The sequence below is a fragment of the Leucoraja erinacea genome, chromosome 7 (assembly GCF_028641065.1).
Source record: "Leucoraja erinacea ecotype New England chromosome 7, Leri_hhj_1, whole genome shotgun sequence".
In the NCBI taxonomy this organism is placed as follows: domain Eukaryota; kingdom Metazoa; phylum Chordata; class Chondrichthyes; order Rajiformes; family Rajidae; genus Leucoraja; species Leucoraja erinaceus.
This window is the reverse complement of record NC_073383.1, coordinates 27,320,726-27,348,461: the sequence shown is the minus strand read 5'-3', so window position 1 is coordinate 27,348,461 and position 27,736 is coordinate 27,320,726. Positions and strand designations below refer to the sequence as shown.

The 27,736-nt window shown below is 44.9% G+C and overlaps 1 protein-coding gene across 1 annotated transcript in view; it reads right to left on the bottom strand.

The window, feature by feature from the left end:
- The window catches only part of fmnl2a (formin-like 2a), a 217,613-nt gene extending 208,426 nt beyond the window's left edge, over window positions 1-9,187 (bottom strand). The window contains 1 exon segment of the mRNA XM_055638074.1: window positions 9,028-9,187. Within this exon segment, the coding sequence (XP_055494049.1) occupies window positions 9,028-9,144 (117 nt within the window). The 5' untranslated portion in view covers window positions 9,145-9,187.
- Between the last annotated feature and the right edge of the window lie 18,549 nt (window positions 9,188-27,736).

The window sequence follows — 27,736 nt, the reverse complement described above, 5'->3', positions numbered from 1 at the left end:
ATATTTGCAAATCCTTTGTGTATTTTCATTGGGTTTTTGTGTGCAGTTCTGGTCACCCAGTTAGAGGAAGTATGTCATTAAGCTGGAAAGGGTACAGAAATGATTCACCAGAATAGAGACCTTGAACTATAAGGAGAGCTGGCGAGACTGAGATTTTTCACTGAGGAGTGGCTTTATAGAGATATACACAATTATGAGGGGCACAGATAAGGCGAGAAAAAGCCAGAACAAATCAGGGCTGGCAACAGGTGACCACAGGAGCCCATAATGGCCCATTGTTGGCTGGGAAGATGGGCTAACGAGAGGGATACAAGATTAGTTTCTCTTTGCCCCTCTCAACTTAAAGCTATATATACCCTCTAGTATTTGATATTTCCTTCCTGTATCAGGTCGACCAGAACCGCACGCAATACTCCAAATGCAAATAACCAGAGTCCTATAAAGCTGCATCGTGAATTCTGACTCTTATACTCGATGCCCTGACCAATGAAGGCAAGCATACCATATGCCACTCTTACCACTCCATCGTCTTGTGTTGCTACTTTCAGGGAGTTATGGACTTGGAGCTCAACTTCCCTCCATATTCAATGCTGTTAACAGTTTTGCCTATTTTCCCCAAACATTTGACCACCCAAAGTGCAACACCTCACACTTTCCCGTACTGAACTCCATCTGCCACGCTTGAATTTAGAAGTATTCTTTTAAAGAGATGTGATTTATGAAGTTATGAACCAAGTGCAGACAGATGACTCTTTCCTGAGCAACACAGACAAATTGGGCTGAGAGGCCTCCATTGTCCTTGTGTTTGGTTTAGAGATACAGCATGGAAACAGGCCCTTAGACCCACCGAGTCCATGCTGACCATCGATCACCCGTTCCCACTAGTTCTATGTTATCACCACTTTTGCATCCACTCCTTACACACTAGGGACAATTTTACAGAAGCCAATTAACCTACTAATCCACACATCTTTGAGATGTGGGAGGAAACCAGAGCACCCGGAGGCAACCAGGAAAATTACAGAAGCCAATTAACCTACATATATGCACGTCTTTGGAATGTGGGAGAAAACACACGTGGTCATAGGGAGAACATACAAACATATCTGACATACAAACAGAACCCGAGGTCAGGATCGAACCCGGGTCTCTGGCGCTCTGAGGCGGCAGCTCTACCAGCTGTGCCACCCTGTACCACTGTTTTTGTACTATTCCTATGGCACCACTTTCTCTCTGAGGAATGCGCAAGTGCGGTTGATAGATCAGGAAAATGAATACTCTAACTCCCTTGAATTAGCTATCTTTTATCGCCTAACCTCAAGCTGTCGGGAGATTAGGACCGTTTATAAGCAAGTCTCAAAAGTGAAATTAAAACTAATTTTAGGATATTGGCAGCTATGTTCCCAAAGCCAGACAAAACAATTCTTCAGTGTCAACAACAGTAAAAAATCTGTTGATGAAGCACCCGGAATCAAGATATTGGCAAAGTTGTTTGATAAAAGCAGCCCATTTTTAACAAAATTTGACAAATTCACATCTTAATAAGTAATGCAACTAATCCATCCTTCACCATCACAACAGCCAAACGGACGTCTAGTTAATAGCAATGATAGTAATAGAAGGAAAGACACTAAGTGCTGGAGTAACTCAGTGGTCAGCATAAAACCCAACAGGTGGGCGGCACAGCGGTAGAGTTGCTACCTTACAGCGCCAGAGACCTGGGTTCGACCCTGACTACGTGTGTTGTCGGTGCGGAGTTTGTACGTTCTTCCTGTGACCACGTGAGCTTTCTCCGGGTGCTCTGGTTTCCTCGCACATTGCAAAGACGTACAGGTTTGTAGATTAATTGGCTTTAGTAAATGCAAATTCCCCCTAGTGTGTAGGATAGTGTTAGTGTACGGGGTGATCGCTGGCTGGCGTGGATTCAGTGGGCTGAAGGCCCTGTTTCCACACGGTATCTCTAAATAAAAAGTATGCATGTGTGTAACACTCTTCCCCCCCCTCCCATCCCAGCTCAATCTTTCAGTCTGAAGAAGGGTTCTGACCCGAAAGGTCACTTATTCCTTTTCGCCACAGATGCTGTCTCTCTTTTGATTAAACCAGCAGTTCTTTCCTACATATGTTAAAAAACAATAAGTTTGTTGTACACAGTGGAGTTGTAGGTGTCCAACAGTATTTTACCCCAAGGGATGAAAAGAAAATGAGTCTCATCTAACCTCACAAACAATTTCCGTCTGATATTGGAACCATGGGAATTAACATCATTGCTTGTCTTTTGGCCCATGATATCTTTGCCAACTCCGCTACAATTTAAAGATACCGCATTGGGTGTGAAGTGCTTTGAAACTCCTGGCCATATAAGAAAGCCATTTAAAGCTGATGAAGCTTTTAAATTTGGTTTAGCGTAGCTCACTGTCACGTGTACTAAGGTACAGTGAAAAGCTTGTGTTGCGTGCTAACCAGTCAGCGGAAAGACTATACACGAGTACAATCCAGCCGTCCACAGTGTACAGATACCGGATAAAGGGAATAACGTTTAGTACAAGATAAAGTCCAGTAAAGTCCGATTAAAGATAATCCAAGGGTCACCAATGAGTGGACTGTAATTCAGCACCGACCTCCAGTTGGTGATAGGATGGTTCAGTTTCCTGATAACAGCTGAGAAGAAAATGTTCCTGAATCTGGAGGTGTGCGTTTTCACACTTCTGTACCTCTTGCCTGATGGGAGAGGGGAGAAGTGGGAGTCTGGGGTGAGACTGGTCTTTGATTAAGCTGGTGGTCTCGCCAAAGCAACGTGAAGTGTAGATGGAGTTAATGGAAGTTAATATATTCTACCAGTGAAAATATAGTCAAAAGGACAGGTGGGGACTGATTGGGTTGCAAAGTAGGAAAGCTAGTCAGTCCTGACGGGGTACATTTTTAGACTTTAGAGATGCAGCGTGGAAACAGGCCCATCAGCCCACCAAGTCAGTGCCGACTAGCAATCACCCGTACACAAGTTCTATCTTATACATTAGGGGTAATTTACATAAGCCAATTAACCTACACCTCTTTGGAGTGTGGGAGGAAACCGGTGCACTGGGAGAGGCACACTCCACACAAACAGCACCCAAGGTCAGGATCGAACCTGGGTCTTTGGCGCTGTGAGGCAGTGGCTCAACCAACTGCGCCACTGTACCAGCTGTGCGCCACTGTTCCATAAACTGTTCCATCGGTCCATGTGTATAATACAGGGAGACGCAGAGGGATGAGGGTGCTTTCCACAAATTACAGAGAAGTTAAAATGTTAATGTGGAATCTTGCATAGAACAAAGTGCTGAAGTAACTCAGCAGATCAGACAGCATCTCTAGAACACATGGATAGGCAACATTTCAGGTCGGAACCCTTCTTTAGATTAAATTTACCAAATCACCAAAAATTACTAAATTCAAGTCAAGTCACATTTATTTATAAAACAACTCTTGTTGACCAAAGTGCTTTACATTTGTTATAAGAATAATTCTGTTTGTTTTAACAGTTACAGTATTTTGCTTTGGGATTGCAACAAAGTAAAGATGTTACAAAGCACCACCAGTTACATGCATGAAGGAACAGCAAATGCAGATTTATATCGGAGATAGACACAAAGTGCTGGAGTCACTCAGTGGGTCAGGCAGTCTGAAGAAGGGTTCCAACCCGAAACGTCACCCATCCTTTTTCTCCAGGGATGCTGCCTGATCTGCTGAGTTACTCCAGCACTTTGTATTGACCACCAAACTTAAACATTTCCCATCTAAAAGTAACAAATACATTTTTTCCAATCTATTGTTTTAAATCTACCATTAATTTCAAGTGACAATAAAATGTCATGGGAAAATATTGACCACATTGTTTTGAAATACAGTAAATTATTTTGACGTCTCTCAATGCCAGTGAAGATCAAAGCATTGAAACAAATCTGCAGATATTTATCAATATCATTCCACACCTTATTCCTTTATCACCCTATGTCAATATCATTCCACATCTTATTATCTCGGAAAGGTGTGGTGTGTATTATCAACAAACCTTCCCTAGTTCATTATTTATTATCATGCAAGTCAAACTTCCAGAAGCCGCCACCAATTAATGCTTCTGTTTAACCACTGAAAATGATTACACTGCATGTTAGTAAAGTAGCTCAACACCTTCATTTGATTTACTTGCACTGAAAATCTTTCAAAGAACATCTCCAATACAGTAGTTGTAATAGTTACTTTATTATACACGTACCTAGGTGTAATATATCAATAACACACTGATGTAGCAGCATTACTTTTGTTAAAGCTTTCCTTTACTGTGAATACAAGGAACTACATGACACATGGTGCTGGAGTAACGCAGAGGGCCAGGCAGCATCCTTGGAGAACATGGATAGGTTACTTTTCAGGTCAGGAGCCTTCTTCAGTCTGAAGAAGGGTCCCAAGCCGAAATGTCACCTCTCCATGTTGTCCAGAGATGCTGCCTGACCTGCTGAAGTTACTTAAGCATTTTGTGTCTCCTTTTGTTTCTAGTCATAATCATAAAGTGTGGAAACAGGCCCTTCAGCCCAACTTGTCCCCACATATCAGGCCAACATATCAACACGAGTCCCACTTTCCGGCCTTTGGCCCCGTATCTCTCTAAACCTATCCTATCCATGTACCTGTCTAATTGCTTCTTAAAAGTTGCGTTAGTACCTGTCTCAACCACCTCCACCGTCAGCTCGTGCCATGCGCCCACCACCCTCTGTGTGAATTTATTCACACAATTTATGCACCGCCAATAGTATTTATTTTAAGACTGCAGAATTCTCCAAGGGCTTCAGACAATTAAGTGCTTCTTCTAAATGTAGTCACCACTGTAGAGACATGTAGCAAACAGCAGGCAAATAACATTTATCAAAGCATGATACAGATCGAGTGATAATTATCGGTTCAGAAACAGAGGGTTTTCCCTCCTTTGAATATGGATGGAGAAGTTTGTATTTCCACCTGAGGGAAACACCATTGCAGTGTCCAGTGTCACATCTGGAATGTGGTTTGAACAGACACCCTTCCTCCTGACACACAGGCACCTTTCCAACTTCAAAGCATAGAAGTGGATAATTCCCAACTGAATGACATTTGGCTTTTACATCTATACATTTAGTTTACTTTAGAGATACAGCATGGAAACTGGCCCTTCGGCCCAATGAGTACGCGCCGACCAGCAATCACCCTGTATACTAACACAGTCCTACACTTTATCTTGCACTAAACGTTTTTCACGTTATTCCCTGTATCATGTTATAGAAGCTGAATTAGGTCATTCGGCCCACCAAGCCTATCCCGCCGTTCAATCATCACTGATCTATCTCTCCCGCTTAATCCCATTATCCTGACTTCTCCGCATAATCCCCGACACCAATACTAATGAAGAATCTATCAATCTCAAACTTTAACATATCCATTGACGTGGCCTAAACAGCCGTCTGTGGCAATGAATTCCGCCACTGGGTGGCTCAATTATAATTATGTATAGTCTTTCCACTGACTGGTTAACACGTAACAAAAGCTTTTCTGTACTGTACCTCAGTACACGTGACAATGAATACAACTCGAACACTAGGGTCAATTTACAATTTTTAATCAAAACAAATTAACCTACAAACATGTACGGCTTTGGAGTGAGGGTGGAAACTGGAGCACCCGGAGAAAACCCACATGTGCACGGGCAGAGCATGTAAATCCGGTACAGACAGCACCCGCAGTTAGGATTGCCTCAGTAAGGCAGCAACTCTACCGCTGTTCCACCGTGCTGCTCTATGCCAATAATTCACAATTTAGGAAAACATTTAAGTTTTATTTTGTTTCTACACAGATGACAGATCGTTTTACGCAAGGTTAAATTCACGTACCTTCTGTTAAACTGATCACAGCATAGAGGAACTATGACAAGCAATTCTACAATGCAATGCATAATGCCCTTAATGATGTGGGAACTACCTCTAGGCAGCCATCGCATTACTGGGAAGTAAAAAATTAGATGACTTTCAATGTAATAAGAACAATATATTATAAAACAATCCAAATTATTTGATTCTGATTCCAACTTGTGAAACTGCCTCCGCTCCATCAAGGAAACTACAAAAGTTGATTGAAATAAACCAACGCATTATCTACAAATGAATTCACAAATGTTTCAATCACAATTTTTTAGTAATGAGGACATTCAAAGTAGCATCCCGTCCAAATCAGTGCAAACTTCAATTATACACAGTAATAATGACCAATATTTGGTTTGCATAGCTTGTTTCTTTTCCTATTATCCAAAGAAAACATTTGCATTTATTTAAGACATCCAAAAGTGCTGTTTATACTGTTACATCATGGTTATGCTGTATGAAATACACCAGGCAACCCTACTGAATGCACGGCAATAAAGACACAACGTGCAGAGGTAACTCAGTGGGTCAGGCAGCATCCCTGCAGAACATGGATAGGTGATGATGTGTGTTCTATGTTCCTTTTCAGTCATCTAATGAGGGGAGAGAGGTTGGTAACTTTGTTGTGTAGGAAGGAAGTGTAGATGCTGGATTAAACTGAAGATAGACTCAAAAAGCTGGAGTAACTCAGTGGGACAGGTAGCATCTCTGGAGAGAGGAAATGGGTGACTTTTTGGGTCGAGACCCTTCTTCAGACTAGTCAGGGGAAAGGGAAATTAGAGATATAGACGATGATGTAGAGAGATAAAGGACAATGAATAAAAGATCTGCAAAAAAGTATGCAAAAAAACTTTTGGTAACTTCATTCACTGACGACTGAAGGCATGGAGAATAAGCAAGAACCTTCCATGCACAACAGGATCAAAACTTAATTCCCAATTAAGTATCAAAACATCCCAAATCTTCTCCCACCCAGTATCCACATACAAAAATGGTCTACAGGATGTACTGCCTCAAAAAGGCAGCTAATATTATCAAAGAGCCACACCAAGGAAAGACACAATGCTGGAGTAACTCAGCGGGTCAGGTAGCATATCTGGATAATATGGAGAGGTGACGTTTCAGGTCAGGACCCTTCTTCAGACCCGTCCCGAAACATCACCTATCCATGATGCTGCCTGACCCGCTGAGTTACTTCAGCACTTGGTGTCTTTTCTTGGTAAACCAGCACCCGCAGTTCCCCGTTTACTAGAACTCAAATCTAAATAATATCTCCAATTACTGCACAACTGCTCTGGATATTAAAATAGTCTAATCTCCTCAACAACCCCCCTCCCAATCACCAGTTGATTGTTTCCCCATCTCCACACCAGAACCACGGACCATCAAACGATTCAAACCCTCAAATTTATTTGAATATGAAAGGTCGAGGTAGGAAATTGGAAGCAGTACACCAACATGACTTTCTCCCTCAACTTGATGAAAATAAAATGTTCTTGTGGGGAACGGGCACAAACATTGGTATCTATGGCTACTGTGGATAAGTGTGGCCTTGGCCAGTTTGGATATACTGGCGAGGACAGTCAACTCAGGGAACCAAAACAGAAATCCGAAGCATTACCTCTTCTCTGAAAAAAAATGTTTACAAAATTCGTGAAACTGGAACCAAAAGATCCCCGCCCCTTCTCGCCCAACCCGCTGTACATCAACACACAGATGGATTTCTGCAGAGAGAAATAAACTTTTTGGAATGAACGTTTCTCTAATTTAAAACATGCCCCTGCTCTTCGCCACTGAGCCTCACAAAGCAAGGCCGCTGCATTTCATGCCTCATCTCAAAGCTGCTACAAGGCTGCCAAGGACAGTCAATGCCCGCAACAGGCTCACTCACTCACACTACATCCAACAAGTTTTACTGCAACCTTCGCCTCTGCGACTTCCACTCTGCAGGCTTCAGAGTGAGAGTGTGAGTGTATTACACGGTCAATAAGCAAGATCGCTGAGCTTGTGTTTTTGTCTCACACACCATCTACAGACGGGAAGCATATGGCTGTTAACCCTTGATTCACTGCCCTCCCCCACCCAGCCTCTGCATGAACCTCGCAGCAAGTCCATCAATAAAGGGTGAAGGGGCAGAGAGGGTGCGGGGTGAGGAGGGGCAAGGGGAGATTGGGCATGGGAAGAGGGGGGATCAGAGGGGGGTGGGAGATCAGGAGAGGAGGGGGACCAGGGATGGAAGAAGGGGAGACGAGGGAAGGTAAAATTGACGAAGGGGAGATCAGAGAAGCGGAAGAAGAGAGGAGAAAATGGGGGGGGGGGGGGGGAAGGGAGGGGGTGGGGAGGAGGGAGGGGGGGTGAGGGAGAGGAGAGAGGGGGAGGGGGGGGGGGGGAGAGAGGGGGGGGGGGGAGGGGGAGAGGGGGGGGGGGAGAGAGAGGGGGGGGGAGAGAGAGGGGGGGGAGAGAGGGGGAGGGAGAGGGGAGGGGGGGAGAGAGGGAGGGAGAGAGGGGGGGGAGAGAGAGGGAGGGAGAGAGAGAGAGAGGGAGAGAGGGAGAGAGAGGGAGGGGGAGAGAGAGATAGGGGGAGAGAGGGAGAGGAGAGAGGGAGGGAGAGGAGAGAGAGAGAGAGACAGCGGGTAGAGAGAGAGTGATAGAGAGAGATGTTGAGAGAGAGATAGAGGGAGGTAGAGGGGGGGAGGGAGAGAGGGAGGAGAGGGAGAGGGAGAGAGAGAGAGGAAGAGGGGGAGAGGAGAGAGAGAGAGAGAGAGAGAGAGGGGGGGAGGGGGAGGGGGAGGGGGGGGGAGAGAAGGCGGAAATGCAAGACACGGAGCATAAAGCCAAGAGTAAGGAGAGAGAGAGAGGGAGGGAGGGGAGAGGAGGGGGGGGGGAGAGAGAGGGAGAGAGAGAAAGAGAGGAAGAGGGGGAGAGAGGGAGAAGGGGGGGGAGGAGGGTGAGGGGGGTGAGAGAGAGAGGAAGGGGGGGGGAGAGGGGAAGGGGAGGGAGAAGGGGAGGGAAGGGGTTAAGCCCAACACGGCTGCTGCCTGCAAAACAATGAAAAGCCAAGCGAGAGAGAGCCCGAAGTTGGGCGTCGATGCAGACCACTCACCAGAACCACTACGAAGCGCTCCTCCAGCTCGCCGGCCCCGGGCATGGGCACCTTGTGGGGCACGGTCTGGGCTCGCACATCACTGTGCTGCGGCTCCATGCTGCCGGCGTTGCCCATGGTCGCGCAGCCCACACCAGCCCACCCCACCCCGACTCGGCTCCCCCTCAACCTCTCCTCTCCTCCACTCCCCACCACACACTCAGTCCTCTCTCCTCCCCCTCTGCAATATTCTCTCACACACACCCCTCCTTAAGTAGCAACTCCCGCTACGGTCACCGGCGGACCATCCGAGCAGCGGCAGCAGTGGGAATCCGCCCTCAGCCGCTGCCCGCTTTCATGCTCCCTCTCCTTCTCCTGCTCTCTCCCCCAGCTCCTGCCCCTTGTCCCGGCCGCACAGACACAGTGAGCCCGCTGTCCGCTCTCTCCCTCTCCCTGCCTGCCTGTCTATCTGCCGCTTGCACAATCTGGGCACCACTCCCCGTCTGTGCAATGCATGATTCAGGTTTGCTCCCTGCTAATCCTCCAGCTCCGTGCCACACAATAAGCGCTTTGATCCCAGACTCACTCCCTCCCTCCCACCCTCCAGCCAGTCATCCCACACAGCGTTTGCGCAGCAACAGAAGGAGACTGGCTGCACACTGGGACTTGTAGTCTTCAAGACTCTAGCACAAGACATCTGCTGGATGCTGCCAGACCTGCTGAGTTACTCCAGCATTTTGTGTCTATCTTTGGTACAAACTAGCATCTGTAGTTCATTTTGATCGCAACTGCAAGACCACCACACTGTGATCTGGCTTACTTCTTTTGGAACATTTCTTTTTTCAATTGATCAGTTTGTACACTAGATAGAGCCGGGATTTCTGGTTGTCTGAGCTGTGAATTTATATTCTGCAAAGAGATGTAGAATCAATGAACTGCAGATGCTAGTTCACCAAGGAAAGCCCCAAATGTGCTGGAGCAACTCAGCAGGTCAGGCATCATCTGTGGAGAACATTTTTTTTTTTTTAAATTTCAAAATAGACTTTATTCAGGTAATAAATATACAATACGTGAACTGTGCGAACAATGCATCCAACATTTTCGGAGGCTATACAAATTGTTCAATACAGTCTACATTGCTCAAATTTCACAAATCTGTCGCCCACCCGTGCCACTCATGTGCCCCCCTGGCATGGGATACGTTCCCTTATTTTGAGGGGCGTCTCCACCATACCGTGCCCCCCTTGTCCAGCAGCGGAAGGACCCTAGACTGTGGTCCTCTGTGGAGAACATGGATAGGTGACGTTTCGGGTCGACATTTCTTCAGACTGACTGTCCTGACCCGAAACGCCACCTATCCATGTTCTCCGGGGATGCTGCCTGATGATCCGTGTTACGCCAGCATTTTGTGTCACCTTTTTGACACATCTAACAAACAAATTATGGCAGCACAAGTGGTGTTCCTCAGGAGAACTGGAGAGAAGATCTTCCTATACAAGATGTTGTGGAATTTCAGGCATTTGTACCTCCTGCCTGATGGTAGCAATGGGTAGAGTGCATGGCCTGGATTATGGGAATCCTTGATGATAGATATCACCTTCTTGAGGTTATGCCCCCTGTAAATGTTTTCCATTGTGGGGAAGACTGTGCCCTTAATGGACCAGGTTGAGTCCACCACTTGCATTCCTAATCAAATATCTAACTATATTAATCCTATTTTCCAACAGGCTGTACATTGCCTTCAACGCCATGATTTTTCAAGAAATAATCTGAATACATTTTAAATATTATGCAAGTGCTTTACCTCCTTTTAGCCCTCAAGGTTACATTCCAGATTCTAATCATCTCTGTGTGAAATGTTTGTCCCTCAGCCTGAAGAAGGGTCCTGACCTGAAAAGTCACCTGTCCATGTTCTCCAGGTATGCTGCCTAACCTGCTCAGTTACTCTAGCACTTTGTGTTCATTTGCACTTTAAATCTATCCCTTACCTTGAACCTATGTCCTCTGGCCACAGACATTGCTGCTGTAGGGGAAAATGCCTCATTCATCTCCCTGCCTACACCCTCATCATTTTGCATATCTCCATCAGATCCTTCCTCGGTCTTCTCTCCAAAGAAAACAAGCCCATCCCATCCACACTCTCCACACAGCTGAAGTGTTCTATTCCAGTGGGACATTCTGATGAATAATCTCTGCACTGTCAACAATGGAACACATCCTTCCAACAAGAATTGCTTGCAGTCCTCCAGTTATGATCTAACCATTATTTTATAAATTTGTATAATTACTTCTTTACTCTTAAGTTGTATAAAGAGGAGTTGGATAAAAGGGAGTGACCAGTGTGAGATTGGTCCTTAATTATACTGGTGGGCTTGCTGAGGCATCGTGAAGTGTAAATTGACTCAATGGAAGGGAGGTTGGTGTGTGTGATGGTCTGGACTGCATCCACAATTCTCTACAATTCTTGTGGTCTTGGATAGAGCTGTTAACAAACTATGCTTTGATCATCCCGATAAAATGCTTTTTACGGCGCATCTGTAGAAGTTGGTGAAAGTTGTTGGGAACATGCTGAACGTCCTAAACCTTCTCAGGAAGTAAAGTCATGGAATTCCTTCCCCGAGAACACTGTGAAAACATCTGCATGTTCAAGATGATGCCCCAAACTGGGCAAGAATCTGGCCAATATTAAATGCTTGCCTATATCACAAAAAATGTATTATAAAAGCCAGGAATATGAATCAAACCGCACTCAGGACTGTGCTGAGGTGTTTGCTGAGAATATATGTTTAAATCCAGCAATTAGCCTCAACCACCATCCTTTGACTTAGCTTCAGGGCTGTTGGCATCGAGCCAAATTATCAGCGCATTAAAGTTTTTAGGAGGTTGAAAGATTTTACTGTTTATAAATATGAGGCGGCACATATTCAATGGAGAAAAATCCCAAAGGTGTAGATGTCCGACGTAGGCTGGAAGGTTAATAAATAGAAAGTTGCAACCATGTAAATAATATTTTTGATTTAGTAAACAGGGATTACAGATCGTACTGCTGTAATGCTTGTTTCCATAACACAAATTGAATATAATGAAATTGATGAATTAGGGAACACTATTTGTATCATGCAAGAAAAGCTGATCATAATGTGCTTTTGACTGAGAACTGGAAACCACATAAGTTACTTTGGAAATTGACATGCAGAAAAAAAGCTGTCTTGAAACAAACAGTCTTGGGGGACAAATGTTACCATGTAAACCTCCCCTGACATCATTTGTCTCTTATGAACACTGTCGGTTTCACTGCAGATGGCCAGTGAAACTGGCAAACAATTACTTCTATTCACACTTGTACAATAATACTCGGTTAAACAGTGTAGCCATTGAGCCTTTTAGATTTTTTTTAACTTGCAGTAACAAAAATAAAAATTTAGCTAGTAAAAATTCCTTTATTTTTGAAAATTCTGCAAGAAAATAACTTTGTTACAGTGAAACTCTCCAGTCCTTAACCCACTGTTCCCTGTGGACACCATCATTTTAACGTGATTTTATGTAACATTCCTTAGGAATGCAAACATCACATTATGGCAGAAATACTGGTACAAAACAAGATTTAAATAAACAATGATGAATTTATACAAAATATTGGTTTGACCAGAGTAAGATCATAGGACAGACGTTAAGGCATTTCGTTAACAAAGGATGAAATAAGACACAAAGTGCTGGAGTAACTCAGCAGGTCAGGCAGCATCTCTGGAGAACATGGATAGGTGGTGTTTTGGGTGACATTTCGAGTGAATCCAGACCCTAAACAATACTGAATAAAAGAAGCATGCGTATAATTACCAATGACTACTTTCCTTGAAGCATACATAGCACTTCAGGTTTTTGCCAAATATCCCTTTAGCACAGAGTTCAGCAGCAGTGACATAATGATTTGACAACCACTCCTTAAATATTTGAGAGCTCTCAGACTTGGCTCGGTAAAAGCAATCTCACTGCTAGATCAGAAGACTCAAGCTTCGCTCCAGATGTGTGGATTCATAATCTAGACAGCCTAATACAGCATTGAGAGAGTACTGGTCTATGAGATCTGACATAGTCTTATGGTCCTTCGACCCAACTCGTCCATGCCCGCTAAGATGTTTATCCAAGCTAGTCACAATTGACTGCATGTGACCTATCATATAACTATTAAAACTCTGATCTTGTGTGTGTGTGTGTGTGTGTGTGTGTGTGTGTGTGTGTGTGTGTGTGTGTGTGTGTGTGTGTGTGTGTGTGTGTGTGTGTGTGTGTGTGTGTGTGTGTGTGTGTGTGTGTGTGTGTGTGTGTGTGTGTGTTCATATGTGATTCACATCTCCTCGAAAACCCGACGCGGTAACGGTGAAACTTGTTACATATTCCGGTAGAGATTTACCTCATGATTTCGAAAATCCCCTCATCTGAAAATTATTTCCCGAGTTTTTTTACTAAAATTGTTCACCAATCTGACATCTTTTTAAAATCTACCGTGCTGAAGCGAGCTGGATGATGTCACAATGACTTTGCCCCTCGCGGCAAGCTGCGCAGAGTTTTCAACGCGCAGCCATGAGCTGCGCGTTACGTGACCCAGCTGTCATCCCCGCTCACGCCGGGCTCTGGATTTAAGCCGTTGAACACGTGATCAAGTCGTGCTGCTCACACCGCTGGGCACCTTCAAGTTCTACAACCCGGCGGTGGCGGCGGTCGTTATAGCAGCGCGGCCGCAGACAAGCCCAGTGGAAAAGTGGCCGTGGCAGCCGTCACAGGGGACGACCTCCTCTCAGTCTCCCCCACCCGATCGTCTCTCACGCTGGTGAGTGTCCTTACCATAGAAACATAGAAATTAGGTGCAGGAGTAGGCCATTCGGCCCTTCGAGCCTGCACCGCCATTCAATATGATCATGGCTGATCATCCAACTCAGTATCCCGTACCTGCTTTCTTTCCATACCCCCTGATCCCTTTAGCCACAAGGGCCACATCTAATTCCCTCTTAAATATAGCCAATGAACTGGCCTCAACTACATTCTGTGGCAGAGAATTCCAGAGATTCACCACTCTCTGTGTGAAAAATGTTTTTCTCATCTCAGTCCTAAAATATTTCCCCTTTATCCTTAAACTGTGACCCCTTGTTCTGGACTTCCGTAATTTTCGTAAGGTTTCTATAAGATCCCCCCTCAATCTTCTAAATTCTAGCGAGTACAAGCCGAGTCTATCCAGTCTTTCTTCATATGAAAGTCCTGACATCCCAGGAATCAGTCTGGTGAACCTTCTCTGCACCCCCTCTATGGCAAGAATGTCCTTCCTCAGATTAGGAGACCAAAACTGTACGCAATACTCCAGGTGTGGTCTCACCAAGACCCTGTACAACTGCAGTAGAACCTCCCTGCTCCTATACTCAAATCCTTTTTGCTATGAATCATGGAATCATGGATCCATGATGGATCCATGATCGGCCGGCCCTCCGCTGCTTTTCACCATCCTCAGATCGCTCCGGGTCTCGCTCTGGTCCATGCCGGCCGCAGCCTAGCTCGGGCCCGGCGCCTGGTGGGGAGGCCTGCTTTATGACCTGGGTAGATGCTGCCTCTAACCCCTCCCCCTCCCTCTCTACCCCCTCCCCGGGGCAGAGAAAGAGGGAGATAGGGTGGGGGGTGAAAGGGGGGAGAGATGGGGGTGGAGAGGGGGGGGGTGGAGAGAGAGGGGGGGGGGGCCCACTCCCCCCCTCTTTGCCCCCCCCCCTCCCTCTCTGCTGCCCCCCTCTCTCTGCTCCCCTTCCTCTCTCCCCCCTCCCTCTCTGCCCCCCCCCTCCTCCCTCCCTGTCCCTCCTCCCCTTTCTACCCCCCTTTCCCTATTGGGACATATATGGGTGAGTGGTGGAGTATGAGTTCGGGAACCAGCCCTCCCCTGGACGCCCCCTCCCCCCCCCCCCCCCCCAATCTCTACACCCCTCCTTCTCCATATGGACTTTATCTTGCATTAAATGTTATTCCGTTTTTCATGTGTCTTTACATTGTGGATGGCTCGATTATAATCATGTATAGTATTTCCACTGACTGATTAGCATGCAACGAAAAGCTTTTCACTGTTCCTTAGAACAAGTGACAAAAGCTAAACTAAACAATCCATGTACCTGTCCAAATATCTTTTAAAAATTGTAATTATAGTCATCTCCACAGCTTCCACTGGCAGCTCAGTCCATATGCCCACCACTTAGTCCATATGCCCACCACTCTTTGTGTGAAGTAGTTGTCCCTCTGGGTTCGATACTGACCTCGGTTGCTGTCTGTGTGTAGTTGGAGCCTTCTCCCTGTGACCATGCGGTGGGTTTCCTCCCGGTTCTCCAGTTTCCCCCACAACCTAAAGACGCGCAGGTTTGTAGGTTAATTGGCCTCTGTAAATTGTCTCCCTAGTGTGTAGGATGGATGAAGTGGCTGACTCGGTGGGTGAAAGCACTTGTTTCTTTGTTGTTTCTTTCAATCAATGAATGTAATCAAAAAAACCTTGAACCTATGCTTTCTAGTTTTAGACTCCACTCTCCGAGGAGAGAGCTGAGTATCTTATGACAGTAAGGCAGCAACTCTCCCAGTGAGCCACTGTGCCGAATGTACTGGAAGAACTTACCCTAGAGGAATGGCTAGCAACAATGCCAATCATGCCACAGAGTTGACTTTGCATGTTGGGGCAGCATAAGTATGAAACATATGAGTCAAGAGTGTTTAATTGTCGTATATACCAACAACGGATCAATTACAATTTCTCAACTTCACATTGTGTGCTGTGCATATTTGGAAGGGTTAACTGCATGTAATAATTAATTTTACTCTTCAATTTAATCCTGAAAACAATTGTGCTTTAGAAGGTGAGAAAAATGCTTCATGGCTAATTGATTATATAGGAATGAACTGCAGAAACTGGTTTACACCAAAGATAGACACAAAATGCTGGAGTAACTCAGCGGGACAGGCAGCATCTCTGGAGAACATGGACAGGTGACATTTCGGTTTGGGGCTCTTCTCCAGGGTCCTAAGCTGGGGGGAGGGGGCTGGAAAGAAAGCTGGGAGAGAGAAGGAGCTGGACTTAGCATAGCAGGTAATGGAAGTAGTTTCACAGTTGCTTAATGTGTTTTACTTTGTATATCCCCTAATAAACAACATTGTGGGTTGTTTAAGAAGGAACTGTAGATGCTGGAAAATCGAAGGTACACAAAAATGCTGGAGAAACTCAGCGGGTGCAGCAGCATCTATGGAGCGAAGGAATAGGCAACGTTTCGGCCCGAAACGTTGCCTATCCCCTTCGCTCCATAGATGCTGCTGCACCCGCTGAGTTTCTCCAGCATTTTTGTGCGACATTGCGGGTTGTATTGTTCTATGTTCTATGATTATTGATTAGCTAGGAGAACTAGTCATGCTATATTTCCCAATAACTGTCGCATTCTGTTCAATATCACTCGAACCTTGCTGGAGGTGGGTGGGTATAACACCTCGCTGCAGTTTCTGTGGTTAAGTATTACAAAATAACAGCAGTATTAGTCAAAATATGTCTCACAGATGCTGCACATCTGATAGATACAGAAGCAGCCCTGATGAAACACGACATTGCCAGTGATATCACCACTTCCTCCTGGTGGGTGGAACTTTGGTAGGCGGCGCGGCTCTGGCCAGCAGCGGCCTCTGCAGCCTGTCCGCGTTTTTATTATTTTTTGTCTGTGTTTCTGTGTAGTTTTTGTTATTTTAGGTTGGGGTGTGTGTGTGTGGGGGGGGGTGGGGGTGGGGTGGGGGGGGGGGGAAACTTTTTGAATCTCTCCCTGCACTGAGACCCGACCTTTATCGTCAACAGTCGTCGTTAGGCCGTAATGATTAGCGGCCTCCAACAGTAAGAGACCGGGGACTTGGTTCGATTCACCTCACCGTCGGGATCTCTTTATAACGGAGGAGCGCTATACCGACCCTCATTGCTAGGCTGCTGCTGCTGCCAGAGTCACCACTCCACCGACAGGTCTGTGGACGACGCGCCGGGAGACGGCTCCCTGGGGACCTGGGGCTTCTGCCGGCGGCGACTTCTCCCGCCCGAGTTGCGGGGGTCGAAGAGCTCCTGGAGCGGGGCCTGACGCTTGACTGGCCGCCGATCTTCGCCGCGCACACGGGCGGCAACATCAAGACCCGGTGTGCGACCTCCCACGGCGTGGCTTTAATGGCCGCGGGACAATCGTCGCCAGCCGGGGGCTAGACTTTGACTCGGAGTCTGGGGGGGGGGGAGAAGGCAGTGGAGAGATACGTTTATTTGGCCTCCATCAATGTGATGGATTTTATGTTAAATGTAATCCATTGTGTCTGGGGTCTATTTGTGTGTTATGTATGGCTGCAGAAAACGGCATTTCGTTTGGAAGGGGTCCAAATGACAAATAAATTGATTCTGATTCTGATTCTGATTCTGATTCTGAAGCAGTTTATTTCAACATTTACTAATGCCCTTGTTATTATGGAATACCATTGCCCATCACCACCAGTTACTCCAGTATTTTGTGTCCTTTTACGTATTAACCAGCGCCTGCGGTTCCTTGTGTCTACTACTTTTACAATGATAATCCCTTACTTGGTTATGGGGGACAATCGGCAATAAAGGGCACCATTCCCTGCCCCCCATGGTTCGTTATAACGAGGGTTTACTGGACCAATAGAAGTAAAAATGGATCTTCAAGCCAATATTTGTGATATGATAAAGATACTTTCCTACTTGAGCGGATTGCATAAGCTTTCTATGTGAAAACATCTATTAAAAGACTGGATTGGCAAATTCTTCTCAGGGCGGCAAGGTGGCGCAGCGGTAGAGTTGCTGCCCTTACTGTAAGGGTGCTGTCTGTACGGAGTTTGTATGCTCTCCCCGAGACCGCGTGGGTTTTCTCCGAGATCTTCGGTTTTCTCCCACACTGCAAAGACGTAGAGGTTTGTAGGTTAATTGGCTTGGTAAATGTAAAAATTGTCCCTAGAGTGTGTAGGGCAGTGTTAATATGTGGGGAACGTGGTCGCTGTGGATGGCGGTGGGCTAAAAGGCCTATTTCCGAGCTGTATCTGTAAACTAAATAAAACTAAACTAAGTTGCAATCACCAAAGATGACAATTGGAAAATACTTACCATGTTATTAGTATGTACAATAAACTCTCATTTTAACGTAACATGGGAGGGAGGGTGAAGGGAATGGTGTCTGTTATTGCTGCTATAGCCGAGTGTAACTAATGGCATTTCATATGTAGTGACCCAATGACAAAGTTTAGACTGAGCAAAAACTGCACTGACAGAGGTGCCTTTTTCCAGCTGAAACTCTAAACCAAACCATTACCTGTCCTGAGCTCCAAACCTCCAAGGTCTCATCACAGCTATACAAGTGGTGGTGGTGGGGGCAGACAAGGAAACGGCTGGAGGTTGCATGGCAAGAGTGGCCTGGTGGTGATGTTCGGTAGGTCCTTGTGCTATAACTAAAATCCATTAGAAGGAAATCCATAAAATCAAGTATTAACACTATTCCCAAAATGAATTGCTCAATGACAGAGGCCTTTATGTCTCCCTCCAATATGCCCAACAGTTTGCACAGCAAAGCTCCCTTATAGTGTGCCCTTACACTCACTTCCTTCAGTAAATGAGCTGATAATCTCACTGTGAAAGTCAGGCCAATGTTATGGCTTGTTGTGGATGAACTAATTTAGCAGAACTAGTTGAAGAGCCTGGTGTTCTTCAAATGTGTATTGGACCAATTTTATTCCAGCAAAACTCATTAGCAAAGATCTCTGAGACACATGGAACAGCAAATAAGACCATTAGACAGCAGAGCCTAGGGCAGCACGGTGGTGCAGCAGTAGAATTGCTGCCTTTTAGCAGTGCTTCTTAGACTGGTGAATGGTTCACCCAAGGGCGAATGAAATTATTTTGGGGTGAATTAAACTAGAGGGGTGAATGAAGGGTGAATTACTTCATTATTCAGATATTTATATATTTTTTTCTCTACTTAAAAAAGGCATTGCCATTAAAGTGGTTAGTAAGTTCTTATTGGTTTTAATGGCAGTGGAGCTGGAGATTTGATACGTTTTTTTCTCTCTACCTATGGTTTTCTAATTTCAAAGTAGCAGGATATTTCCCAAATGTACTGTAATATAACATTTTAGGGAAGACCAGACAAGCTAGTGGGATCATGAATTTATGAAAGGCAACACTGGAGGATCGCCTTAGGCAACTGTTGAACTGTTACTTTACTTTGTGCAGCATTTCAGCTACCAAAGTTGATATTGGTGGTATTGGGAGCTTTCGTCAGGGAGAGTTATAGAAAGTTATATTAGTTGGATATATACATTAAATCACATACTCCATGGTTTTTTGAGCTAGTTTTCCAAGAAAAAAACTGCAGTAATCAAAGCACGAAAGGGCAGGATGGGGCTGAAGCCCAGTTTAGACGTTGGAATGGTTTTTTTTATCATTCTAATAGAATGATTTCCCAACTCCAGTGGTAATTAAACTTTATTTTCACTCCTAGATTTCTTTACATATTTTTAGGATGTTCAAAATGTTGAATAAAATAACCACTTAAGAAATTAGTTAATTTATGTTTTTTGCTCATGTGACAAAATAAATGATATATAAAATTATGCACAAAAGAGAATAAGATGAAAATTACCAAAAAACATAAGAAAATTTAGTCGTGGGTGAATGAAATTTTGTGATAAAAACTCAAGGGTGAATGACACTGAAATAGTTTAAGAAGCTCTGCCTTATGGCACCATAGACCTGGGTTTGATGCCGACTATGGGTGCTGTTTGTATGGAATTTCTGTGTTCTCCCTGTGACCGCAAGCATTTTCTCCAGGTGCTCTAGTTTCCTCACACACTCCAAAGACCTACTGGTTTTTGTAGGCTAATTGGCTTCAGTAAAAATTGTAAATTAACCCTAGTGTGTAGCGTAAGGAGCGATCCCTGGCCGGCGTGGACCGAAGGGCCTGTTTCTGCGCTGTATCTATAAAGTCCAAAGCAGAATTAGGCCATTTCTCCCATCAAGTCTGTTCCACAGTTTGATCTTGGCTGATCTATTGGCAACAGGGCTGATGGGATGTTGGAGTCTTGAGAAAAATACAGAGTGCTGGAGTAAATCAGCGGGACAGGCCGCATCTCTGGAGAGAAGGAATGGGTGACGTTTCGGGTTGTGACCCTTCTTCAGACTGATGTCAGGGGAGTGGACGGTACAGAGATAAAATGTAGTCAGATTCAGTAAGAATGGTGGGAGAACGGGGAAGGGGGAGGGGATGAAGAGAGAGGGAAAGCAAGGGCTATTTGAAGTTAGAAAAGTCAATGTTCATACCACTGGGGTGTAAACTACCCAAGCGAAATATGAGGTGCTGTTCCTCCAATTTGCGCTGGGCCTCACTCTGACAATAGAGGAGACACAGGACAGAGAGGTTAGTGCGGAATGGGAAGGGGATGGGGAGTTAAAGTGTTGAGCTTCGGGTCAGGATCCTTCTTCAGACTGGGAAGGGCCCCACCCCGAAACATCACCAATCCTTTCCCTCCACAGCTGCTGCCTGACCTGCTGAGCTACTCCAGCGCTTTTGTGCTGAGCAATGATCTAAATAGTTTCTGTTGAATTTCTGCTGTGCACAAATAATCTCCAGTTTTTATCTACGTATCAAGTGATTAGAATGTAAAAGTAATTCATCAGGTCATGCTGAGGAAGTGAAAGTAGTTACATAAATCCTTGTTCTATTCTTTCTGTTGGATTTCCCCAACTTTTGTCACCATGGATACCACCAGCATTCCACAAGCCAGCTGAGCTGCTGAGCCCAAAGACACTCTTTGATAAAAACACTTCAAGCGAGTGGGACATTTAGATTAAAGTTCATTTTTATTACCCAGCTAACTGAATCATCAGAAGGTACAAATAGTACCCTTTCTTGGAAGATGGAAAGCATTTTCTTGGCAAGGACTAAATATACAGGTTTTGCAATATGACATTATATATTTTAATTTTATACAGGTATAAAGATCATTGAATCATTGTACTTAATAGGTAGGGAACAGATAATATATGTGCATTGATAGTTTTAAGAGATTTTCTCCCGCATAAAAAATAAACTAACTATGGAATAATCTACTCTAGACAAATAAATGCCATTTTTCGACTTTTAAACATTTAGAGATACAGCGCGGAAACATGCCCATCAGCCCACCAAGTCCGTGGCAAACAGTAGTCACCCTGCACACTAGCACTATCCTCCACACTAGAGACAATTTATAATTTTTACCAAAGCCAATTACCCTACAAACCTGTACATCTTTGGAGTGTGGGAGAAAAGCAGTGCATCCTGACGTAACCCACAGGGTCACGGGGAGAACGTATAAATTCTGTACAGACAGCACCCATAGTCAGGATCTAACCTGAGTCTCTGGTGCTGTGAGGCAGCAGCTCTACCGCTGCACCACTCTGCCGCCCCCTCAATTGCACCTCAATTATCTAAATTAGAAAATGATAGGACACAAAGTTTAATGACTATTATCTGCTAATTGCAAGTTGCGGGTGTGCTCTGCGTTTATTTTATTCAGAACTATCTCTGCTTTCACTCCCATCTACTGCCTGTAAGTTACTTCTCCGAGCTTCCAGGACCTCCTGATGCCACCGTCCAGCCAATATGAAGCCAAGAATTAGGAACAGGAGTAAGACATTCGGTCCCTTGTGCCTGACTCATCAATAGAGTTATTAGAGAGAAACAGCCCGGAAATAAACCCACCAAGTCATTATCTCCCCCACCGACACGCTTGAGCCTTTCACAGAGGCCAATGAACTTGTCAACCCTCACATCTTTGGTATGTGGCAGGAAAACTATATTTTCAAACCACATTAAGGGCATTGACAGGTCAGTAAAACCACTCACAGTTTAGTAGACATGTGTTCAGTGTTATTCACAGCTCAGACTGAGAGACGTGACCCTCTCGCTCCCCCATCTTGCAGAGACTGACTGAGGCACTCAACACTTCCGGGTTTTATAGTCCCTCCGGAAGGGGCGTTGCCTTCAGAAGAGAGAATCTCAGCATTTTTTAAACACTAATAACTCTTTTATTTTTCATCGATGGGAAAAATCCTCTTGTCGTGCGCAGCGGAGGGAGACTCTGAGTAAGATGGCCAAAAATCACAACCGTAAGTGGCAGCATTTTTTTCTAAAATCAACATACAGAGCAACAGGAAGTGGTCAAGATCAGACTTTTAGTAATATGAATAGTATTACCTGATCTGATAGGATAGCATTCCAAACAAAGCTTTTCACTGTACCTCGACAATATGACAATATTAAAGCGAAACTTGATACAGGCAGCACCCAAAATCTGGACTGAACCTGGGTCTCAGATATGCTAAGATCTTGGCTGACCTGATCTTGACCTTATATCCAATTTGCTGCCTGAGCAACATGATTGTTGACACCCCCCTTGTCTGTATTTCTCGTCACATATATTCAATGAACCCGTTTCTACAGGTCACAGGGTGGGAGGTTCTAAAGACATCCTCTGGGTGTAAAATACCTTCCCAATTCTGTTCAAAGTGTTTGATCCTTCAGTTCTAGACTCCCCCTACAATGGGAGACATCCTCTCACAAGCTACCACTCAAGCCCCTTCTGAACTTAGCATCCTTCAATAACGTTAGTGCAAATTATTTTAAACTCCAGTGAATATAGGTCCAACCTGCTCAATCATTGTTCATTCAGAACATAGAACAGTACAGTAGAGAAACAAGCCCTTTGGCCCACAATGTCTGTACCGAACATGATCCCAAGTTAACTAATCTCCTCTGCCTACACATGATCCAAATCCCTCCATTCCCTGCATATTAATGTGTCCATCTAAAAGCCTCTTAAAGGTCAATATCATATCTGCCTCCACCATCACCCCAGGCAGCAGCATGTTCTAGGCACTCACCACTCTGTGTAAAATACCTACCCTGCGTGTCCCCTCTAAACTTTACCCCTCTTACCATAAAGCTATGCTGTCTCATCTTTTACTTTGCCCCCCGAACTTTAAAACTATGCCCTTTAGTCTTTGACATTTCCACCCTGTCTACCGTGACTATATGCCTCTCATAATTTTATATACCAAGGAATCAATCTAATTGACGTATTCTACACTGCCTCTAATGCAAGTGGCACGGTGACACAGTGGTAGAGTTGCTGTCTTACAGCGCTAGCAGAGCCAAAGTGCCGGGTTCGATCCCAACTGCGGGTGCTGACTGCATGGAGTTTATACATTCTCCCTGTGACCTGCGTGGGTTTTCGCCGAGATCTTTGGTTCCCTCCCACACTCCAAAGATGTATAGGTGTGTAGGTTAATTGGCATGGTAAATGTAAAAATGTCCCTAGTGTGTGCAGGTTAGTGTTAACGTGCGGGGATCGCTGGTCGGCGTGAACCCGGTGGGCCGAAGGGCCTGTTTCTGTGCTGTATCTCTGTATATGTATCTCTGTACAAGAAAGTGCAGGGATCAGAGGGCTTTGGATCATGTATAGGCGCAGCCGGCTGGGACAGTAAAACCACTCACAGTTTAGTAGACATGTGTTCAGTGTTATTCACAGCTCAGACTGAGAGACGTGACCCTCTCGCTCCCCCATCTTGCAGAGACTGACTGAGGCACTCAACACTTCCGGGTTTGGCCCGCAGAACGCCCGCCATGCGCCATGGACGGATGAGGGAGAACCTGCCCGGTAAGCCCGGCTTGCCCACCGCAGGCTCCGAATCGGCCCCGAGCCACCGGCGTCGATGGGAACCGCAGCACCAAGAGCGATGAGGGACCGGGAGCAAGGTGGTCCGGCGAGAGCAATGTGGGGACCTGGTGGAGGGCTGCCGAGAATGAAGGGGGATCTGACGGGGTGGGGTGGGGTGGGGTGGGGGGCTGAACGAAAGGGGAACTGGCAGGGTGGGGTGGGGGGATGCTGCCACGTGCGGACTATTTGGTGCATTTGTAACTTTGTCAATGCCAACATGTGGCAGATTTCACAACGTAGTGGCTACTACATAGTGTGCTGCTTAGGTTGTATGCAAAGCAAAGCATTTCACTATAATTAGGTACAAAAAATATTATGCATTCAAATAAGATCAGTTTAACTTGCATCATGTTTGACATAGACATTGTGAGCTGAAGAGTTCTGTGCTATTGTCCCTGTATTGTTCTATGTTCTATGTTCTCCTTTCAAAATTGTCTGTTACTTCTGTACCATGCTCCGGCATCTCGGCTGTATTCTCTAATTGCCTTTGCGGTTTAAGTGCCCTCTCACTTGTAACTAATTATTTGTGAATTGTGTTTTTGCACCTTGTGGTATATTTTGACATCTTAAGAGAAGCTTGCAATCTTCCGTCCATGTGTTCAGAACACAAAGCATAGATAAACGAGGAACATGAGTCATACGATGAGCAACTTAATGTGAGCGAGAAATAACGAACCCAAACAAAGATTACAATGTGGTAAAGAAAAATACAGTGTTTCCATTGATGTCAGTAACCCAGCTGAATGACTACTGAAGCTCAATGACATAATAAGGAGTTAATGTAATTACAATCATACGTGATTACTATTTGGAAAATAAAATAAGACTGATCTGCCACTCATATTTGCATTTTTTGCAGTAATTGCTGTGGAAAATATTTTGGCATATTATTAAAACATTATATTATTAAAAAATGACTGATCTGTGTCATATGTTATCCTTTGAGTTAAGGGAATAACAGAAAATGGAAAGATGGGAGTATAGCTGTGAAAAGTCATAGAATATTCGAGCAGTTACAGGCCCTTCAGCACACTTTGTCCATGCTAACCATCACGTAAAAACATAGAAAATAGTTGCAGGAGTAGGCCATTTGGCAAGTGCAATACAATACAATCAGTTTTATTCGTCACTTGCACATAAAGTGCAAGTGAAATGAATTTGCCAGCAGCGGTACAATGAAAAAAGAACATACAAAAACACAATAAAAATGTAACACAAACATCCACCACAGCATTCATCACCGCGGGCCGGCGGTCGGAGCTTCTTCTCCTCCCGGGTCCCCAACGAGGGATCCCAGGCTGCGCCAGCTGGAGCTCTGCAGACCCCGGCTTCAGGCTGCCACGGGCCAGTAAACGGAGTGCTCCCCTCCAGCAACACCCAGCGGGGGCTCGCTCGCTCTGCGACGAGGGTCCGTGCTGCGCCCGCCGCTGAAGCCCCGGGCCCGTCTCCAGGAAAGGCCGCGCCGATCCTCGATGTTAGGCCACGGGGGAGGCGACATGGAAAACGTCACCTCCCCATGGAGGAGGCGACCAAAGCGAGCCTTATCAGTTTCCCCCTTAGCCCCCCCACACACGACACACAAAGAAACATTAAAAACATTCATAAAAACACACTAAAAAAAAAAAAAAAAAAAAAAAAAAGTGAAAAAACTAGCGCTGCTGGCAGGGCTGCCGGCTTGCAGCGCCCCCACCGACCTGTTCTACAGCCCACTGAGCCCTTCAGCCCACTGAGACCGTGCCGAACAGCAATCTCACCATACACTAGCAGTATCCTACACACACTCGGGAAAAGTTACAATTATACTAAAGCCAATTAACCTACAAACCTGCATGACTTTGGAGAGTGGGAAGAATTCGGACCACCCGCAGAAAACCCACGCAGTCACATGGAGAACGTACAAACTCCATACGGGCAGCACCCGTAGTTAGGGTCCATCCGGGTCTCTGGTGCTGTGAGGCAGCAACTTTACCACCGCGTCACCATGCTGCCCATATCTATAAATTGAGAAGGGAAAGGTTTTACATGCTAACCACAGCGGAAAGACTATACATGGTTACAATCGAGCCATCCACATCGTACAGTTACATGATAAAGGGAATTACGTTTAGTGCAAGATAAAGCCCAGTAAAGTCCGATTTAAGATAGTCTGAGGGTCTCCAATGAGGTGGATAGCAGCTCAGGACTATCACAACTACCTACTGTGCTGAAAAGATAACCCAATTGAGTTTTCTCTATAGTGTACCTCCTTGGCTCAATCAACAAATAGAAAAATCAGTAATTTTCATTAAAAATATTGAAAGCATTTTGCAACTTTAAAAGTGGCATTGAATTAAACTGCCGTGCGGTTGCTAATCAGTTATTGAAAGTTTCTCGCTGTCAACTGCTGCAAATGTTTGGAGAAATCCTGTATGACTATGAATCTATTGCCTGCAGTAAATTAATCGAGTGAAATAGTGTACAGTGCTCTATAATGAAGCTCTCATGCAGCATATTCCATTGTGAATTTGAATCACTTCAAATATAAACCATTAACATGCATCTGGAGATTATTTTTCATTGCAGTTTTGTATTGCTGCAATCTTCCTTGAAGTGAGATTTAAGTGTTGGTTTGCTTATTGCTAAAGAGTTATACTTCTTTATATGTGTACTTATATATATATATATATATATATATATATATATATAAAAAGATTTGCTAGAAGACCATACTCCAGGGCTCTATATAAATAACAGAGCAAGCAGAAAATGTATTTATGACTGACAAATTTTAAAAAGTTGGCTCAGACCAGGTCTGATGGAAAATATGATCCAATTGCCCTACTTTAAGCAGAATGCATGGGCCCCCAGACATGGGTGAATTTGAGGAAACCAAGCAGAACAAAACAAAATAGTAACTCAAAACCAAAGAGATCAAAAAATGGTCTTTTAATGAAATATGAAATTTGACAAGGAAATGAGTAGCAGGCTGGAAAATGCAACCACAACTGTGCACATGTGGAAACTATGTCACTGATTCACACATGTATAATGGGCCTGAGGTAGGAAAGAATGGATCATAAAGTGAATGACTGAGACTGCTGCAAATCAGTAAGTATCCTAATAATTAACTTCCCTGAGACAAGGTGAGCTGGCAGCAACCTGCTACATGCAGTGGATAAAACTTCCCACAGACCACCTATTGAAAAGGCCACAGAAACACAGGGGGACTTCCAAATTAGTGCCAGCTTTCTGTAGTCAGCTCGAGTCATCTGCTCCTTCCCTTGTTTAATCATTTTGGTATGAGCAGTGTAAATTTAAACATGTTTGCAGTTTGTTGGTTTAATTTAGTTCAATGTTATCTGTACTAAATATTGCGTAAGTTATATTCAACATCCAAGAAAGACATGGCGAGGAAAGGCAATTGGTGCAACACCGGAAACCGTTCTGAAATAGGTACAATATCCAGAATGTGTACCACATAAGGCTTATCTGATATTTACAACATTACTGAGGAACACAAAGTGCTGGAGTAACTCAGCAGTTCAGGCTGCACGTCTGGAGAACATGGATAGGTGATGTTTCGGGTTGAAAAAAACTGAAAGACACCTATCCATGTTCTCTAGAGATGCTGCCTGACCCGGTGTGTTATGCCCAGCACTTTGTGTCGATCAAGGAGCCTGAAGAGGGGTCTCAACCCAAATGTCACCTGTCCATGTTCTCCAGAGATGTTGCCTGACCTGTTGAGTTACTCCAGCACTTTGTGTCCTTTTGTGTAAACCAGCATCTGCAGTTCCATTATGTCTACAACAATACTGAAGGAGTCCATTTGGATCCAAATGGGAGCAATCTCTTTACTTCACTGGATCCTGTTCCCTCAGGATCACAAATCACTTGAATATCAAAAAAACAGCAGTTGGTGTTTATGTGTGATGGAGGGAACATTCTGATTGAGGTCTGCCAG